Source organism: Cricetulus griseus, chromosome 5, assembly GCF_003668045.3.
Source record: "Cricetulus griseus strain 17A/GY chromosome 5, alternate assembly CriGri-PICRH-1.0, whole genome shotgun sequence".
Classification (NCBI taxonomy): domain Eukaryota; kingdom Metazoa; phylum Chordata; class Mammalia; order Rodentia; family Cricetidae; genus Cricetulus; species Cricetulus griseus.
In genome coordinates this window covers 122,120,073-122,135,441 of record NC_048598.1, presented here as the reverse complement: position 1 = coordinate 122,135,441, position 15,369 = coordinate 122,120,073, and the positions used below count along the sequence as shown (strand labels likewise).

The following is a 15,369-nucleotide window of genomic DNA, read 5'->3' as shown; positions in this document are numbered from 1 at the left end:
GAGTACTACTCAGTGGATAAAAAGGAATGGAATATTGAAAATTGCAGGAAAATGGATGTAACTAGAAGAAACCATTCTATATGAGGTAACCCAGCCACAGAAAGATACACATGGTAGGTACTCACTCATATATGGATACTAGAAATAGAGAAAAGGATTACCAGCATACAATTCACACCTCCAGAGAAGCTAGGAAACAAGGAGGACTGTAAGAGAGACATACATGGTCTCCCAGTGAAGGGGAAAAGGACAAGAGCCCCTGAACAAATTGGGAGTGTGGTGGGGGGAATGCGGTACGAGAAAGAGGAGGGGAGAAGAGGAGGAGAGAGGAGAACATGAGAGATCAGGAAGATTGAGTGGGGAGAGGAATAGAGGAGAGCAAGAAAAGAGACACATCAATAGAGGGAACCACTATAGGTTTAAAGAGAAATTTGGCAAAAGAGAATTGTACAAAGCTCCACAAGGATGACCCGAACTAGGAATCTAAGGAATAGTGGAGAGGCTACCTTAAATGCTCTTCCCCTATAATGAGAATGATGACTACCTTAAATGCCATCCTAGAGCCTTCATCTAATAGTTGAGGGAAGCAGAAGCAGAGATCCACAGCTAAACATTGAACTGTACTCCTGGAATCCAGTTGCAGAGAGGGAGGAGTGATGAACAAAGGGGTCAAGACCATTCTGGGGAAACCCACAGAAATAACTGACCTGAGGAAGTGTAAACTCATTGTCCCCAGTCTGGCAGCTTGGGAACCAATATAGGACCAAACCAGGCCCACTGAATGTGGGTGTCAGCTAGGAGCACTAGGAAGTCTATGGGGCCTCTGACAGTGGAACCAGGATGAACCCCTAGTACACAAATGGATTGTGGGAGCCCATTTCCCATGGAGGGATACTCTCTTAGCCTAGATACACAGGAGAGGGCCTAGGCCACACTCCCAAGTGACTTGACAGATTTTGATGATCCTTTATGGAAGGCCCCACCCTCCCTGGGGTGTCTATGGAGGATGAGATGGAGGGTTTGTCGGAGGCATGGAAGGATGGGAGGGAGAGGGAACTGGGATTGATATGTAAAATAAGATTGGGATGAGATTTGTTGCAACAATGTAAAACAGAGGCTAAGATTCCTCCAATCTCAGAAACAAATGATAAAATGAAGAATGCTTCTGCAGAGATCTACAGCTAAGCTAAGCACTGAGCCAAACTTCTGGAATCCTCTAGTAGAGAGGGAGGAGTGATGAGGCCTCCTGGGATCAAGGCCATGCTGGGGAAACCTACAGAAACAGCTGACCCGAGCTAGTGGGAACTCATTGACTCCAGACTGACACCTGGGGAAGCTGCATAAGACTGAACTAGGCCCCCTGAATGTAGGTGTCAGCTAGGGGACTTGGGCAGTTTATGGGTCACTGGAAGTGGAATCAGTATTTATCCCTAGTATATGAAGTGGCTTTTTGGAGCCCATTCCTTATGGAGGGATACTCTCTCAGCCTGCATACAGGGGTGAGGGCCTCAGTTCTACCCCAAATGATGTGACAGACTTTGATGATCCCTCATGGAAGGCCTTATCTTCTCTGAAGAGAGTATGAAGGGAGATGGTGAGGGGAATGGTGGGACAGGAAGGAGAGGGAACTGGGATTGGTCTATAAAAAAACATTGTTTTAAAAAGAAAAAAAAAACAGCTATAAATAAGGCGAATCAGCCAATGGGCTCTTTACAGCCTGGAATTCCCCTGCCTTCTTTATTAGCTAATGAATGGTCTAGTAAAGTGATTTATTTAAAAAGCTGCTGTTTTACTATACCTTTACATGGACGGAATAAAGAAAAATTTGCCTTCAAACTGTCTAATTATAATAATGCTAAACCTGTTCAAAGGTATCACTGGAAAATTCTTCCACAATCAATGTTAAACAACCCCACCCTGTGTCAATGCTGTACAACAGCTGTTAGAAATAATTTTTAAGCAGTTTCCTCCATCTAAAATTTATTATATAGATGACATCTTACTGGCTAATTTACCTTAGGAAAAATATTTGATGAAATAAAGAGAATTTTGGGTTGCTGGGAATTAGAAATTGCTCATAAAAATACAAAGAGGAGATTCTATCAATTATCTAGAACATAAGATAGGTTTACAGAAAATCTGACCACAGAAATCAGGACCACAAATAAGGAGAGATCAATTACAAACTCTTAATGATTTTCAAAAAATGCTGGGAGATATTAACGAGCTATGGCTCACAATTAATTTAACTATTCAAGAGTTAAATAATTTATTTAAAAACTTTACAAGGTGACAAGGGCTTAAATAGTCCAAGAATATTATCAACTAAGCGTCAGAGGCCTATAAAGATGGCTCTACTTCATCCTGACTAAAGAAAGGTCAGAGAGTTCAAAACTGTCCTTAGTAAGTAATAAGACCCAAAGGACAAAAGTGTGGCTACAGTAGGGTGTTTGATCTTGGCCTTGAGTGTATGAACCCAAGTTTGAACCATGGGCAAGCTGGCTGGCTACAACTGCAGCCCCAAAAAGACAGCTTCCCACAACTAAGGCTGAGAGACAATTGGCTCTGGTAGAAAAAATTACACGACGCACATGTGGATTGTTTGGGTCCAAAGTTTGACTATATTTTAGTTATTTTGCCTCCACTCATTATCCCACAGTATTCTTTTCAAGAAAATACTGTTTTTATTTTAAATTTTTTGTTCATGTTGCATACCAACCACAGTTCCCCTTCTCTCCCCTTATCCCATTTCTTACCCCACTTCTCCTCTATCCCCTCCACAGAAAGGGTAAGGCCTCCCAGGTGAAGTCAATGATGTTTGGTACATCAAATAGAGGCAGGACCAAGCCCCTGCTCCCTTGCATCAAGGCTGAGCAAGGCACTCCACTTTGAGTTTTGTTCATGGCAACAGATAGAGACATATTTGCGTTCTTCTACATGTTGACATCCAGTTATGACAGCTCCTATATTTTATAATGATGCAAATGAATCAAGAAAGGCAGGTTATAAGTCAGGAAAAATAAGTAAATTAGTTCAAAACCCTTATGATTCAGTTCAATAATCAGAATTATATGCTATTCCCATGGCATTATTAGATTTTCCAGAACCCCTTAAAATTTTTACTGAGTCTAAATATGTAGAAAGAGTTGTTTTACATATTGAAACCACTGGACTTGTTCCAGATGATTCAGAATTAATGTCATTGTTTTCAACTATAACAAGTAATCAGAAATAGAAATCATGCATTGTATATAACACATTATCAGATCCTACCCCCATCTACTGGGCCCTCTATCACAAGGTAATGATGAAATTGATCAGCTATTAATACAAAATGTTCTAAAAGACCCAGATTTTCACTTACAAAAAAAAAACCCAGTGTGTTCATAGCAAAATTTGAAGAAAGATACTTCATTCACTTGTCAACTTACAAGGAATTGTCCTGCTTGTTCCTTGTATAATAAAATCCCATTGCCTATAGGAAGTCACCCAAAAGGTATTCAAAGAAAGGACATTGGGTAAATGGATGTGTTTCATTTGCAGTTTGGGAAATTAAAGTATTTGTATCATACCATAGATATATATTTGGGATTTCAATGGGCAACTGCTTTAAGTTCTGAAAAGGCTGATTCTGCAATTACATATTTATTAGGCTATTAAGGGAAGACCTGTATAAATTAAGACTGACAATTCTCTGGTATATGTCCCTAGAAAAATCAAACCATTTTTTGAATATTACAACAAAAAGCATATTGCAGGTATACCACAAAATAGTACAGAAACAGCAGTGATAGAGAGATCTAATCACACTTTAGAAGTCTTGCTTAATGAACAAAAAGGGGTAATAAATATCACAAGAGATAAATTACACAGTGCTTTTTTAACTTTACATTTTTTAATGGTAAAGAGAAATGAACAACCTGAAAGAGTAAGAGGGAGATAGAAAAATGGATAGAGACACACACAGGAAGTAAAAAGAACGGACATTTCAGTTTGAAGAGACTTGTTTGAGATGGTAAGAAAGAACAGAAGCTTTGGAGAGGGCTGAAAAGACAAAGGTCAGCCGGGGACTTTCTCTGCCCCTCTGAGCTGGCAGGCTTCACCTCAGCATATGGCTCCCGAGTCTTTTTTGGTAAAATGGAACAATTGAGATTTTGATAAAAAAAAAAAATTTGACACTCCAATGCATGGCACAACCACATGGACAGAGAAATCATGCCAGCTGTAGACAAACTGAGAAGCCATCAGATTTGGTAAGACACCTTGAATGTCCTCACCAAGAGAGTTAAGTAATAGTAAAAGGAAAAGTCTTCCCTGTGTTAAGGATGGAAAATATAATACAAGGTGTAAGGGCCCAGTATAGTGCTGCTTTAAATGAAGATAGAAGCAGAGAATGAAATGATAAATGACTTAACAGAGAATGACACAATACCAATTATAATTACTATCAGTCTGGTAATTCATATTTTTATCTTTAATAGACAGAGTGGTTTTTGGACCAAATATGAAAAGTTGATTGATAATTGTGCCAAATATGAAAAATGGATAGGTAAGATACAAGCCTTAGAAAGACTTATAAATGTTTTACCATAAATACATAGTAATTTCTCCAAGTGCCTCCCACTTTTTGCTCTTCCCTAGGGCTTCTACCACAGGCTCTCCAGATCACTGAGCACACAATGCTTGGATGGGCACAGCATTGTTATGTAACAGCCTCTCCCTTTGCTTATCAGAGGTTGTGAGCCTCTTGCCTCACTCTGCTCTCATGCCATGGTGTGAACTTTGAGGTCTTAGTCTTGTCTACCTCCCGGTGGACTAGTTTGCTGTGGTCCATGGCCCCCTTCCTCCGGGCATCTACATGGACTCAGGTCCTCCTGGGAGGTTCTCTCTGGCTATCTGTGCTCTGGGTACTGTTGTGCCCTGTCTGCTGTTCCCGTGGTCCACCAAAATGGCGCTTTGCTACCTCTGAAGTTGTGATTCCCAGGAAGGTTCCTCAGAGAATGGGTGGAAGCGATATGCCGGACCAGATGACCTACAGCATGCGCTTCAGGGGACAAAGACACGTGGTCCATATGAAACTCAAGAAGAATATGATTCCTGAAAACGTTCCTGTGTACACTACTAATGACCAAGGAGCCGAGCAGGAAGACTACCCATTTGTTCCCCGAGACTGTTACTTCTACAGCTACCTGGAAGGGGTCCCTGGGTCCCAAGCTACACTAGACACCTGCCATGGAGGTCTGAATGGCATGCTGCAGGTAGATGACTTCACTTATGAAATCAAACCATTGGCATCTTCTTCCAAATTTGAGCATGTAATTTCTCTGCTTGTGATGGAAATGTCACATAAGTCTAAAAAGTGTAGAAATGAAGAGAATGTGGCGGAGGCAGATGAATCCCTTGAAGAGACGAGGCTTTCTGGAAGTCCCAGAGCAGCTCCAGTGTATTTGTGGCGTGTGCACGTGAAATTACTCCGAGTGCACTATACGATGAGTTCTTCATTAGCTAAAAGCATCAACAACTTTACCGCCTCACTTGAGATGATATTGATCATAAACAGCATAACAGATAGCATTTATAAACTATCTGGATTGACTATCTTTACAAGTGCTATATGGATTTGGGAAAATTCAGACTTGGTGAACTTACACGATGATTTCGGAAGGATTTCGGAAAATTTTTCCGTACATAGACTCCGACTATATAATTCAATCAAGGTTTCCAGTTCAGTTCTTTTAACAGGACATATAATTGGAGATTTGGATTACTCAGCCCCTCAGCATGGAGTGTGCAAACACAAATTGGGAATAGTATATGTACATGTTGCAAATCGTCATGCATTTCTGGGGGCAACTCTTCTGGCTCATGTGCTAGGTCACAGTCTGGGTTTAGACCATGATCAACCGGGCTGTGTTTGTTTCAGAAGAAGCAGTTGTGTCATGAACGAATTTCCCTCTCTTATGGATATGATGAGCAATTGTTCCCAAGCTGGGATACATGATAGGATCCATGGATGGGACGAATGCCTGAGTTTCGATCGTCAGCAGTATGACAACTTTAAATACATAGTTCCTCGGTGTGGAGATAAGAGGGTGGATGAAAATGAGCAGTGTGACTGTGGCTCCTTTAAAGAGTGTTTCCTTAACAAGTGTTGCGGCATCAATTGTGAGTTTTCTCAGGACAGTGATTGCGATACAGGAGGTTGCTGTAGGGACTGTTTATTTATAACTGCTGGATCTGTGTGCAGACACAAACTTGGTATTTGTGATCTGCCAGAATACTGTGATGGGACCTCAGAGAAGTGCCCAGAAGATATGCACATCCAGGATGGAACTCCTTGCTCACCACTAGCAGTTTGCATGTCAGGAAACTGCAGTGATCGCAATATGCAGTGTCAAGCTCTTTTTGGATATGAAGTAAAGGATGCTTCGCCAATATGCTATAAAGAATTAAATCCCAAAGGTGACCGATTTGGAAACTGTGGGATGAAGTTACAAAGAGGAGGAAGCCAACCTCTCGCATGTCAAGACGACGGTATTTTTTGTGGACTGCTGCATTGTGATGGTGTCATTCGTATTCCTGGTGGAGGTGAGCACACTACATTTCATCACATAAAGGTACAAGGTATTAAAGAAGAACAGTGCTTTGGGTATGATGCACACCATGGGACAGAAATTCCATACATGGGGCTTGTAGTGGATGGTGCAACCTGTGGCCCAGGGAAATACTGTAAACAACAATCCTGTGTTTTTCATCAACATTTGAATTTTAAATGCAACGTCAGCCATTGTAATTTCAGAGGGGTATGTAACAACAAAGGCAATTGTCACTGTGTGCAAGGCTGGCAACCACCATATTGTGAAAAGAAAGGACAAGGTGGTAGTACAGACAGTGGCCCTACGACTTTGACTAAGGATATGTTTCGAGCCAAAATACGTGTGCATATAAACAAGGTACTACTTGTTTTATTTACTCGTATTGCTCTTATCTTGGTTTCACTTATTTTGGGTGCATTTACAAAAGCAATAATGATTGTAGACCTCAGACATGAACATTCTATGATAAGATAGAATTGATTCCATTCCATACTAACTGGAGCCACACAATGAACAACCCATGTCAATCACTACAAGAAATTTCCATTGATTTCCCCTGACAGCTGTGTAACCTGTCCAAGTCTGAGATTTCCATCTTGAAATAAAATCACTGGGGAATTAAAATTGTGCCTCTATGTTTAAATTTGCTTTTATAATTATTTCTTGAAATCTCTCTTTCTTATCTTATCTGTCTCATCTTCTCTCCCTCCCTCCCGCTGTCCTTTCCCTTCCCCCTTCTCTCACTCCATTTGTAAATGTGAGAGCAGATGCTGGTGAAGGCCAGCATCAGAGTCCCTGGAGCTGGAGTTACAGGTGGTTGTGGGGCGTCCATCATGGATGCTGAGATCTGATGATTCTCTGGATATCCTCAGTGTCTGTTGTTATGTTCCCCTTTTTGTTTCTGATTTGTTAATTTGGATTAGATCATACTTCATAAACCTGTTCTCCATAAAATTTGAATATCTAAAAGAAATGAACAATTTTCTGGGTAGGTACCAAATACCAAAATTAAATCAAGAACAGATAAGCAATTTAAATAGACCTATAACCCCCTAAGGAAATAGAGGCAGACATTAAGTCTCCCATCCCCTCAAAAAAAAAAAAAAAGCCCCAGGCTAGATGGTCTCAGTGCAAAATTCTACCAGAATTACAAAGAGGAGCCAATATCAATACTCCTCAAATTGTTCCATACAATAGAAACAGAAGGAATATTGCCAAACTTTTTATGAGGTTACCGTTACTCTGATACCCAAACATTCAAAGATGCAACAAAGAGAATTACAGACCAAACTCCCTCATGAACATTGATGCAAAAATACTCAATAAAATACTGGAAAACCAAATCCAAGAACACATCAAAGTAATCATCCATCATAACTAAGTAGACTTCATCCCAGAGATGTAGGGATGGTTTAACATATGAAAATCAGTCAATGTAATGCACTATATAAACAAAATGAAAGGAAAACCATATTATTATGTATAGGTGTGTGTATGAGTATGTGAGTACATCCAAGGGAGTACAAGTGACCTAGAGGTCACAGGCATTAGATTCTTTAGAGATGGAGTTACAGACGATTGTGAACAGCCTGATGTGGGTGTTGGGAACTGAACTCTGGTCCTCTGGGAGAGTAGCCTGTGTTCTTATCCACTGAGCCAGCTCTCCAGGGCCCATACCAACTATTCATAACTTGTTCCACAAACTAGAAAGCAAAGGAATACTACCAAAATCATCCTATGAAGCCAGGATTATTCTGATACTCAAACTAGGTAAAGGCATAGCAAAAATAAAACTGTGAATCAAGTTCTTTGATGAACATAAACCAAAAAAAAAATCCCAATGAAGTACTTGTGAACTGAATTCAGGAATACATTAACAAGATTATGCTTTACAACCAAGGGAACTTAAACCCAGAAAGGCAAGGGTGACTCAACATATGTGAACCAATAGTTTGTAATATTACATATTTAAGGACAGAACCACATAACCATTTTGATCGATGCTCAAAATGCAGTGGTGATGCACACCTTTAATCCCTGCACTCAGGAGGCAGAGGTGGGCAGATCTCTGTAAGTTTGAGACCAGCCTGGGAGGCCCAGAACAGCCAAGGCTAAATAGAGAACCCCTCTCTTGAGAACAAATAAATAAACAAAAGCACTTGACAAAGTTCTGGAGAACTAAGGAATGATACTCAACACTTGAAATTGAACATTTTGGTGTGAAGTTTTGTGGTTATTGCAATTCTAAGACTGCCTTTTGGAAATTTAGATTGATAACCCATTGGTCACCCTAGACAAAGAGCCATTAGGATAAATCATTGGCAAGAAAGTGTTCCCCCATCCATAACAATTTTTTTAAGACAGATTGCCCAACTAGACAATTTCTAAGTTGATTGGTAACTCTAACTTGCCAGACCTGGGACTGGCAAGAAGACTCAGTGGATAAGTATATTTGTTGAGGACCCAGGTTCAGTTTCCAGCACCTAGATGGTAGCTCACAACCATCCAGATTCCAGTTCAAAGAGACTTGACACCTTTTGACCTCCAAGGGCACCAGACATGAATGTGGTGCTCATATGTACACACAAGCAAAACACTGATATACATAAAATAACAAATCTATGATCTAAGAAACAGAATCCAGATTCCACACCTCAATTACACTATCTCCACAAGCATGTAAGCTTCTCATGTGCCTGTTTGTCACCTTACTATGAGAAAATGATTGCCACATCTCCCAGGTCTTTTTTTTTTAAGATTTTATTAATTTGTTATGTATAAAACATTCTGCTTCCATGTATATCTGCACACCAGAAGAGGGCACCAGATCTCATTACAGATGGTGTGAGCCACCATGTAGTTGCTGGGAATTGAACTCAGGACCTCTGGAAGAGCAGTCAGTGCTCTGAACCTCTGAGCCATCTCTCCAGCCCCACAGTTCTAGGTCTTAAGACTTCACATGACATTCCACAAAGAAAGGGAGGCAATGGAAAACTTTCATGTTCATCAGGAAAGGAAAAAACCCTTGGATTTTCCTTATGCTCATGGCAGAAACTGAATGTCACAACCATGCCTAAATGTGAGATGAAAAGGCAAACATCCAGCCAAGGGGGCAGAGTGTAGGCTTTCACAACTACCTTAGGCAAATCACAGTTTATGTTCATTCCTACCATTTTGACGTCATTTTGAAACATACCCTCTTAAGCACATGCAAAAGAAAGGGGAAGTGTTTATCTGGCAAGTACCATTTCCTGTCACTCATGTGATGTGGTGTGTCATCTTCAGAGCTCTGACGAGCACTAACAGGCAATAAACTTCTGGTGCACTGTAATTAGGGCTGGCCAAGAAGTGGGTGAGGTCTGTATGTAGCTCCTGTTTTTGTCTTGGTCACAGAATGAAACAGATAACAAAGATACCCAAGCTATAGGACTATAGAAAGCTGATAAAAATTTTCTATAGGATGATTCATTACAAACACCATTACGATGATGAGACTGGCTAAAAATAGAGAGACAGAAAATATCACATTTCTGATAAGCTCTTTGGGTGAAAGAAGTTACCCTTACCCTTTAAGACAAACAAGCAAAAACAAATCAACCAAGTCCCTCTAGGAAGACTAATGTAATAGGTCAAAGGTCAGGAAGCATGTCCTTTTTAAAAAAATTTCCTGTACGTGTGTTCCTTAACATGCACCAGGCATGAGAGTAAGTCTGACCACTGCATGCCAAAATTAATAATTTACTTTAAATCCAGACTCTGACAGCTCCTGCCCCATCCTTATGGTTGAGATCTTATGAATTGGGGAGGGAAATGAAGAAACTGACTTAACTGTAGCACAGTGGTGTTTAATCTGGAAAACAGCCAAAGAGGACCTAATGTGAGTCTTTTATGATCACAGTTCCTCTCTGGGCTCAATTCTTTGGTGCCACTGAAGCCTAGAGGCCAATTGGTGACATTACAAAGTAGGTCAGTGTGAAGACAATTCCTACGTGTGTACTAGTCAATATAAAGAAATACTCCACAGAGCCTACTTATGAAGTAAAGAACTCCACCTAGTGTGCAGGTGACTGGACTCCCTGGAGACAGGGAGTCCAGGGGCTGTAGTGTTATGGCTTGGATGTGGTTTGTGTCAGAGTTAAAGAGTCACATAGTGGATGCTTGGTCTTTAGTAGGTATGACTGGGAACCGTTGAGAGGTGGGGCCTAGTGAGAGTGCCATAACACTGTGAAATGCTGAATTGAAAATAAAGACACAAAGTGATTGCCTGTGAATGGTATCAGGCACACTAAATTTATTTATGCATAATTAACTGAACTTAGAAGCCCCAATAATAATTTTCTCCCAGGTGGTAGTATTTGGATTTTTTTAAATGAATTTTATTTAAATTAGAAATGATCTTATTATACATATCAATCCCAGTCCCCTCTCGCCGGCATCCTCCCACGCCCCCACTGACCTCCCATCCCATCCCCCATTCATGCCCCAGGGAGGGTGAGGCCTTCCATGAGGGATCATAAAAATCTGTCAAGTCATTTGGGGCAGAGCCTAGACCCTCCCCTGTGTATCTAAGCTAAAAGAGGATCCATCCATGGGAAATGGGCTCCCAGAGTTCATTTGTGCACTAGGGATACATCCTGGTTCCACTGCCAGAGGCCCCATAGACTGCCCAGCGCTCCTAGCTGACACCCACATTCAGGGGGCCTGGTTTTATGTTGGTTCCCCAGCTGTCAGACTGGGGTCCATGAATTCCCAATAACAGGAGCCCCCAAATTCTATAATGATGCAAATAAATCAGGAAAGGCAGGTTACAAATCAGAAAATTTAAGTAGAATGGATAAAAGCCCATATGATGCTGTCAAAAAGTCTGGAATTGTATGCTAGGCTCATTGGTATTAATGGATTTTATAAAACCTCTCATCATAGTGATTCAAAATACGGAGAAAGTTATTTTGCATATCGAAACTGCTGAATTTATATATGAGATCCTATGATTTCAAACATGAGAAGGTTCATGAAGTACTTAAATAATTGAAAATTATAGCTGCTGATTCCTCGGGTGCTGTCTTAACAGTAAAGATATCAAAGAGTGAGCATGAAATAGCCCACATTTAGCACAATCCAAGAATGAGAATGAGAAGGTAGACTAGAAGCTAGTTTGTATCCAGTCGCTAGAATGTTCCATCATTTTCTTATGCACTGTCTTCAATTTTAGAACATGTAACCAAAGTATATTTCATCTAGGAATAATGGATATAGTCCCTCAAAGGCCTGAAAATATGACTATAGATAGTTACACAGCAAGGTTAAGAACTACTATGGAAATTCCAGATGCCTAGAACACAAAAGCATTTATGCAAAAGCGTTTATGCGTCTACCTACATCGCTGGCATGTGTCCTTTTTTTTTTTTTTTTTTTCTTTTCAATGCTTGGCACTTCTTTACAACAGTAAAATGGGCAAGTATGAAATTCTAATAAAGTCAATTTTAAAAACACCATGACAATATTAATATTGGTGCATGTTAATACTTTTGAAATTTAGGGCAGGAATATTTGGAAACCGGGAGTGCTGGCCTCTTAGAATGTTTTCAGTTCCTCTTGTGACTTTGAAAGCCCTGTTTCATATATAGGCACATAGAGAGCACGGCCAGGCATTGGAGTACAGCCCAGGGCAGTACAATAGAAGACAAGCAACCAGAACAAAGAAAACAGAATAACCTTCAGAAACTATGCTTTAGAAGAGTTTAAACATAGAAGCCCATTTTAAAATTCTGTCATGAATTTGCTTCAAGATGAAAACCTCAGGCTTCCTGGAGAATATAAAATTGTCCGAGGGATCACATATGACTCCTTCCTGTAGTTGAGTGATTTCCTTCATGTAAAAAGAATTACAACGTTCGAAATGCAAGAGGAACCGCGGAGGGAAGGCCAGCATCGCATCACGATCCGGGATGTCGAAGAACATGGTGTCTCGGCCTGCTTCCGGAAGGTGGACGTGGACGAATATGATGAGAACAAGTTCGTGGACGAGGAGGATGGCGGCGATGGCCAGGCCGGGCCCGACAAGGGCGAGGTGGACTCAGGCCTGCGGCAAGGAAACATGACAGCTGCACTCCGGGCGGCTCTGAAGAACCCCCATCAACACAAAGAGTCAGGCAGTGAAGGACCGGACAGGCAGCATTGTTTTGAAAGTGCTCATCTCTTAAAGCTAATGATATTGAAAAGGCTGTTCAGTCTCTGGATAAGAATGGTGTGGACCTCCTAATGAAGTATATTTATGAAGGCTTTGAGAGCCCCTCTGACAATAGCAGTGCAATGTTACTATAGTGGCATAAAAAGGCACTTGCTGCTGGAGGGGTAGGGTCCATTGTTTGTGTTTTGACTGCAAGAAAAACTGTGTAGTCCAGCTGGAACTGGACATCACTCACAGAAGTGGGAGTTGCTGGTACAAAGACCAAAACAACCAAATGGCACCGCTGCCCTGTGGGTAGCAGCTGTTTCTCTCAGCTTTGCCTTGCTTCCTTTTTCATACTTATAAAGAAGAAAATTACATATTAGTTTCCTTAATAAAAATTGAGATAATGTGGAGAAAATTTTGTTTCAATGGGGGTGTTTGATCCTTTCATAACCATGTCAATAATATGTATACCATTCTGTAATTTATATTCAAGTTTGATTGTGCAATTTTTACTCTTTGGCTGGTTTAAGGGTTTTACTTTATTTTTAACCAATAGTGAGAGATCTGATCAAATTTGAGGCCAGTTTCCTAACTCATTGCTAGTCAGGAAGTGATCTTTATTTTTAAAAATGAGAGACTGGCAGCTATTAACATTGCAAAACTGGACCACACTTCCCTTATTTATGCAAAATGTTTTTCCAGAGCTAGTAGTGGGTGAGCCCCACTACCGATTTCCAGCTTTATTTCTGCTTGCCTCCAGATAATGGTGTGAGTGTAAGTGTGCTACTTGCTGTTAGCATCCAGTTATCATGGCCTCAATCTCTTTGTGGTGACCCAGGGTCCAGAGCAAGGAGTCTTGCTCTATATAAATGTATTTACAAAATACAAGCACCTCTTTGGCACAAACATCACATTTTCCTTCTGATAATAAGGCTGTCTGGGGAAACTAACCCAATTCAGAGAAAAGTCATTGAAACTGATGTAATTCAAACTCTAGCAGCCTCTGAATGAAATACTGCTTTCTTCCGAAATAAGGTAGCTGCCTTAGACATTTACGAAAGTATTCACTGTAACATTTCATATGCCCAATGAAGTCTTCAGTGTTCTTCGGGTAATGGGGATCTCAGAAAATTTGGTTCTGATCCAAACAAATACATATTCTGTGTTTCAGCTCAGTGTTTTTTAAGAAAGAAAATGTCACACAGTGAAAAAAAAATGTGTTTACTTTGTTGGACGAACCAAATTGGTTCTCAAAAAAATGACCGGTGCTTGTAAAAAATTATTATTATGAAGTAGTTCCAAAACAATCACGTGAATGCACAAAGCCAAGAGGGAATCAGCCTGGTTAGTCTTTGCATAAGATGCCAGTTCCAGAGTCACTGACTGAGGTGAGAACCAGTGCAGAAATTCTGTAAACTGCTGTTTTTGATACCTGCATTTTGATTTGTTCTGTTTTGTAAAATTATGATAAACTTCAGAAAATAAAAAAAAAGAATTACAACTTTCAAGTTCTCCTTTAGATGTTTTGCCCTCCTGGCAAAGCCCCCTTTCCCTGAGTCTGGAAACACCTCACTCTTCCTTCCTCCTCTGACAGCCCAACCTCTACTTAGTGAGGAGACTACCAGGAGAGGCAAGACCATCCAAAGCTACAGACACTGAAGTCTTGGCCCACACACACCAATGAGTGACAAGAGGAGATAGAGAGACGCCACCTGCACCCACTGGAAGAAGAAGTGGGAAGACGACAGAATAAGAACACACTCAACCACAGAAAGACAAATATGACATCACCAGAATCTAGGGACTCCACAGCAGCAAGATCTGAAAAGCCCAACACAGAGGATGAAGAAGAGATGGACCTCAAAAATTATCTTAGGAAGATGATAGAGACCTTTAAAGAGGAAACGAGAAAATCCCTTAAATAGAAGAAAAAACAAGCAAAAATTACATGAAATGGAGGAAAAGACAAACCAAAACATTCAAGAAATAAACTAATCTCTTAAAGAATCTAAAGAAAGCCAAGAAAAAAACAACCAAACAAGTGAAGGAAGCACTCGAAACAGTTCAAGGCATGCAAGCTGAAATAGAAACAATAAAGAAAACGCAGAATGAGGGGATGGTGGAAATAGAAAGGCTGGATAAACATCAGGAACTAAAAATGTGAGTATAACCAATAGAATTCAAGAGATGGAAGAGAGAATCTCAGTTGTTGAAGACTTGCTCTAGAGGATATAGAGTCATCGACCAAAGAAAATCTCAAGTCCAAAAAATCCCTAACACAAAGTATCCAGGAAATATGGGACACCGTGAAAAGGCCAAACCTAAGAATAATAGTTATAGAAGAAGGTGGAGAAATACAGCTCAAAGGTACAGAAAACATATTCAGCAAAATTATAGAAGAAAACTTCCCCAACCTAGCGAAGGATAGGTCTATGAAAGTACAAGAAGCTTACAAGAACACCAAACAGACTGGACCACAAAAATGTCCCCTCACCACATAATAATCAAAACACCAAACTTACAGAATAAAGAGAGAATATTAAGAGCAGCATAGGAAAAAGGCTAAGTAACATATAAAGGCAGACCTATCAGAATCAC

General features: G+C 40.4%; 1 protein-coding gene and 1 pseudogene across 1 annotated transcript; both read left to right on the top strand.

Annotated features, from left to right (window-relative positions):
- Window positions 1-4,832: 4,832 nt before the first annotated feature.
- Window positions 4,833-7,221, top strand: LOC100763794 (disintegrin and metalloproteinase domain-containing protein 21). Its single transcript, XM_027418666.2, has one exon. The coding sequence runs from the start codon at window positions 4,833-4,835 to the stop codon at window positions 7,068-7,070; it is 2,238 nt and encodes a 745-aa protein (XP_027274467.1). The 3' UTR covers window positions 7,071-7,221.
- A 5,274-nt stretch (window positions 7,222-12,495) lies between these two features.
- On the top strand, window positions 12,496-13,451 carry LOC100763508 (annotated as a pseudogene).
- Window positions 13,452-15,369: the final 1,918 nt, after the last annotated feature.

What these genes read in the sequence shown, in the direction of transcription:
- LOC100763794 (XM_027418666.2), top strand. Translation starts at nt 4,833, where the DNA reads ATGGCCCCCTTCCTCCGGGCATCTACATGGACTCAGGTCCTCCTGGGA.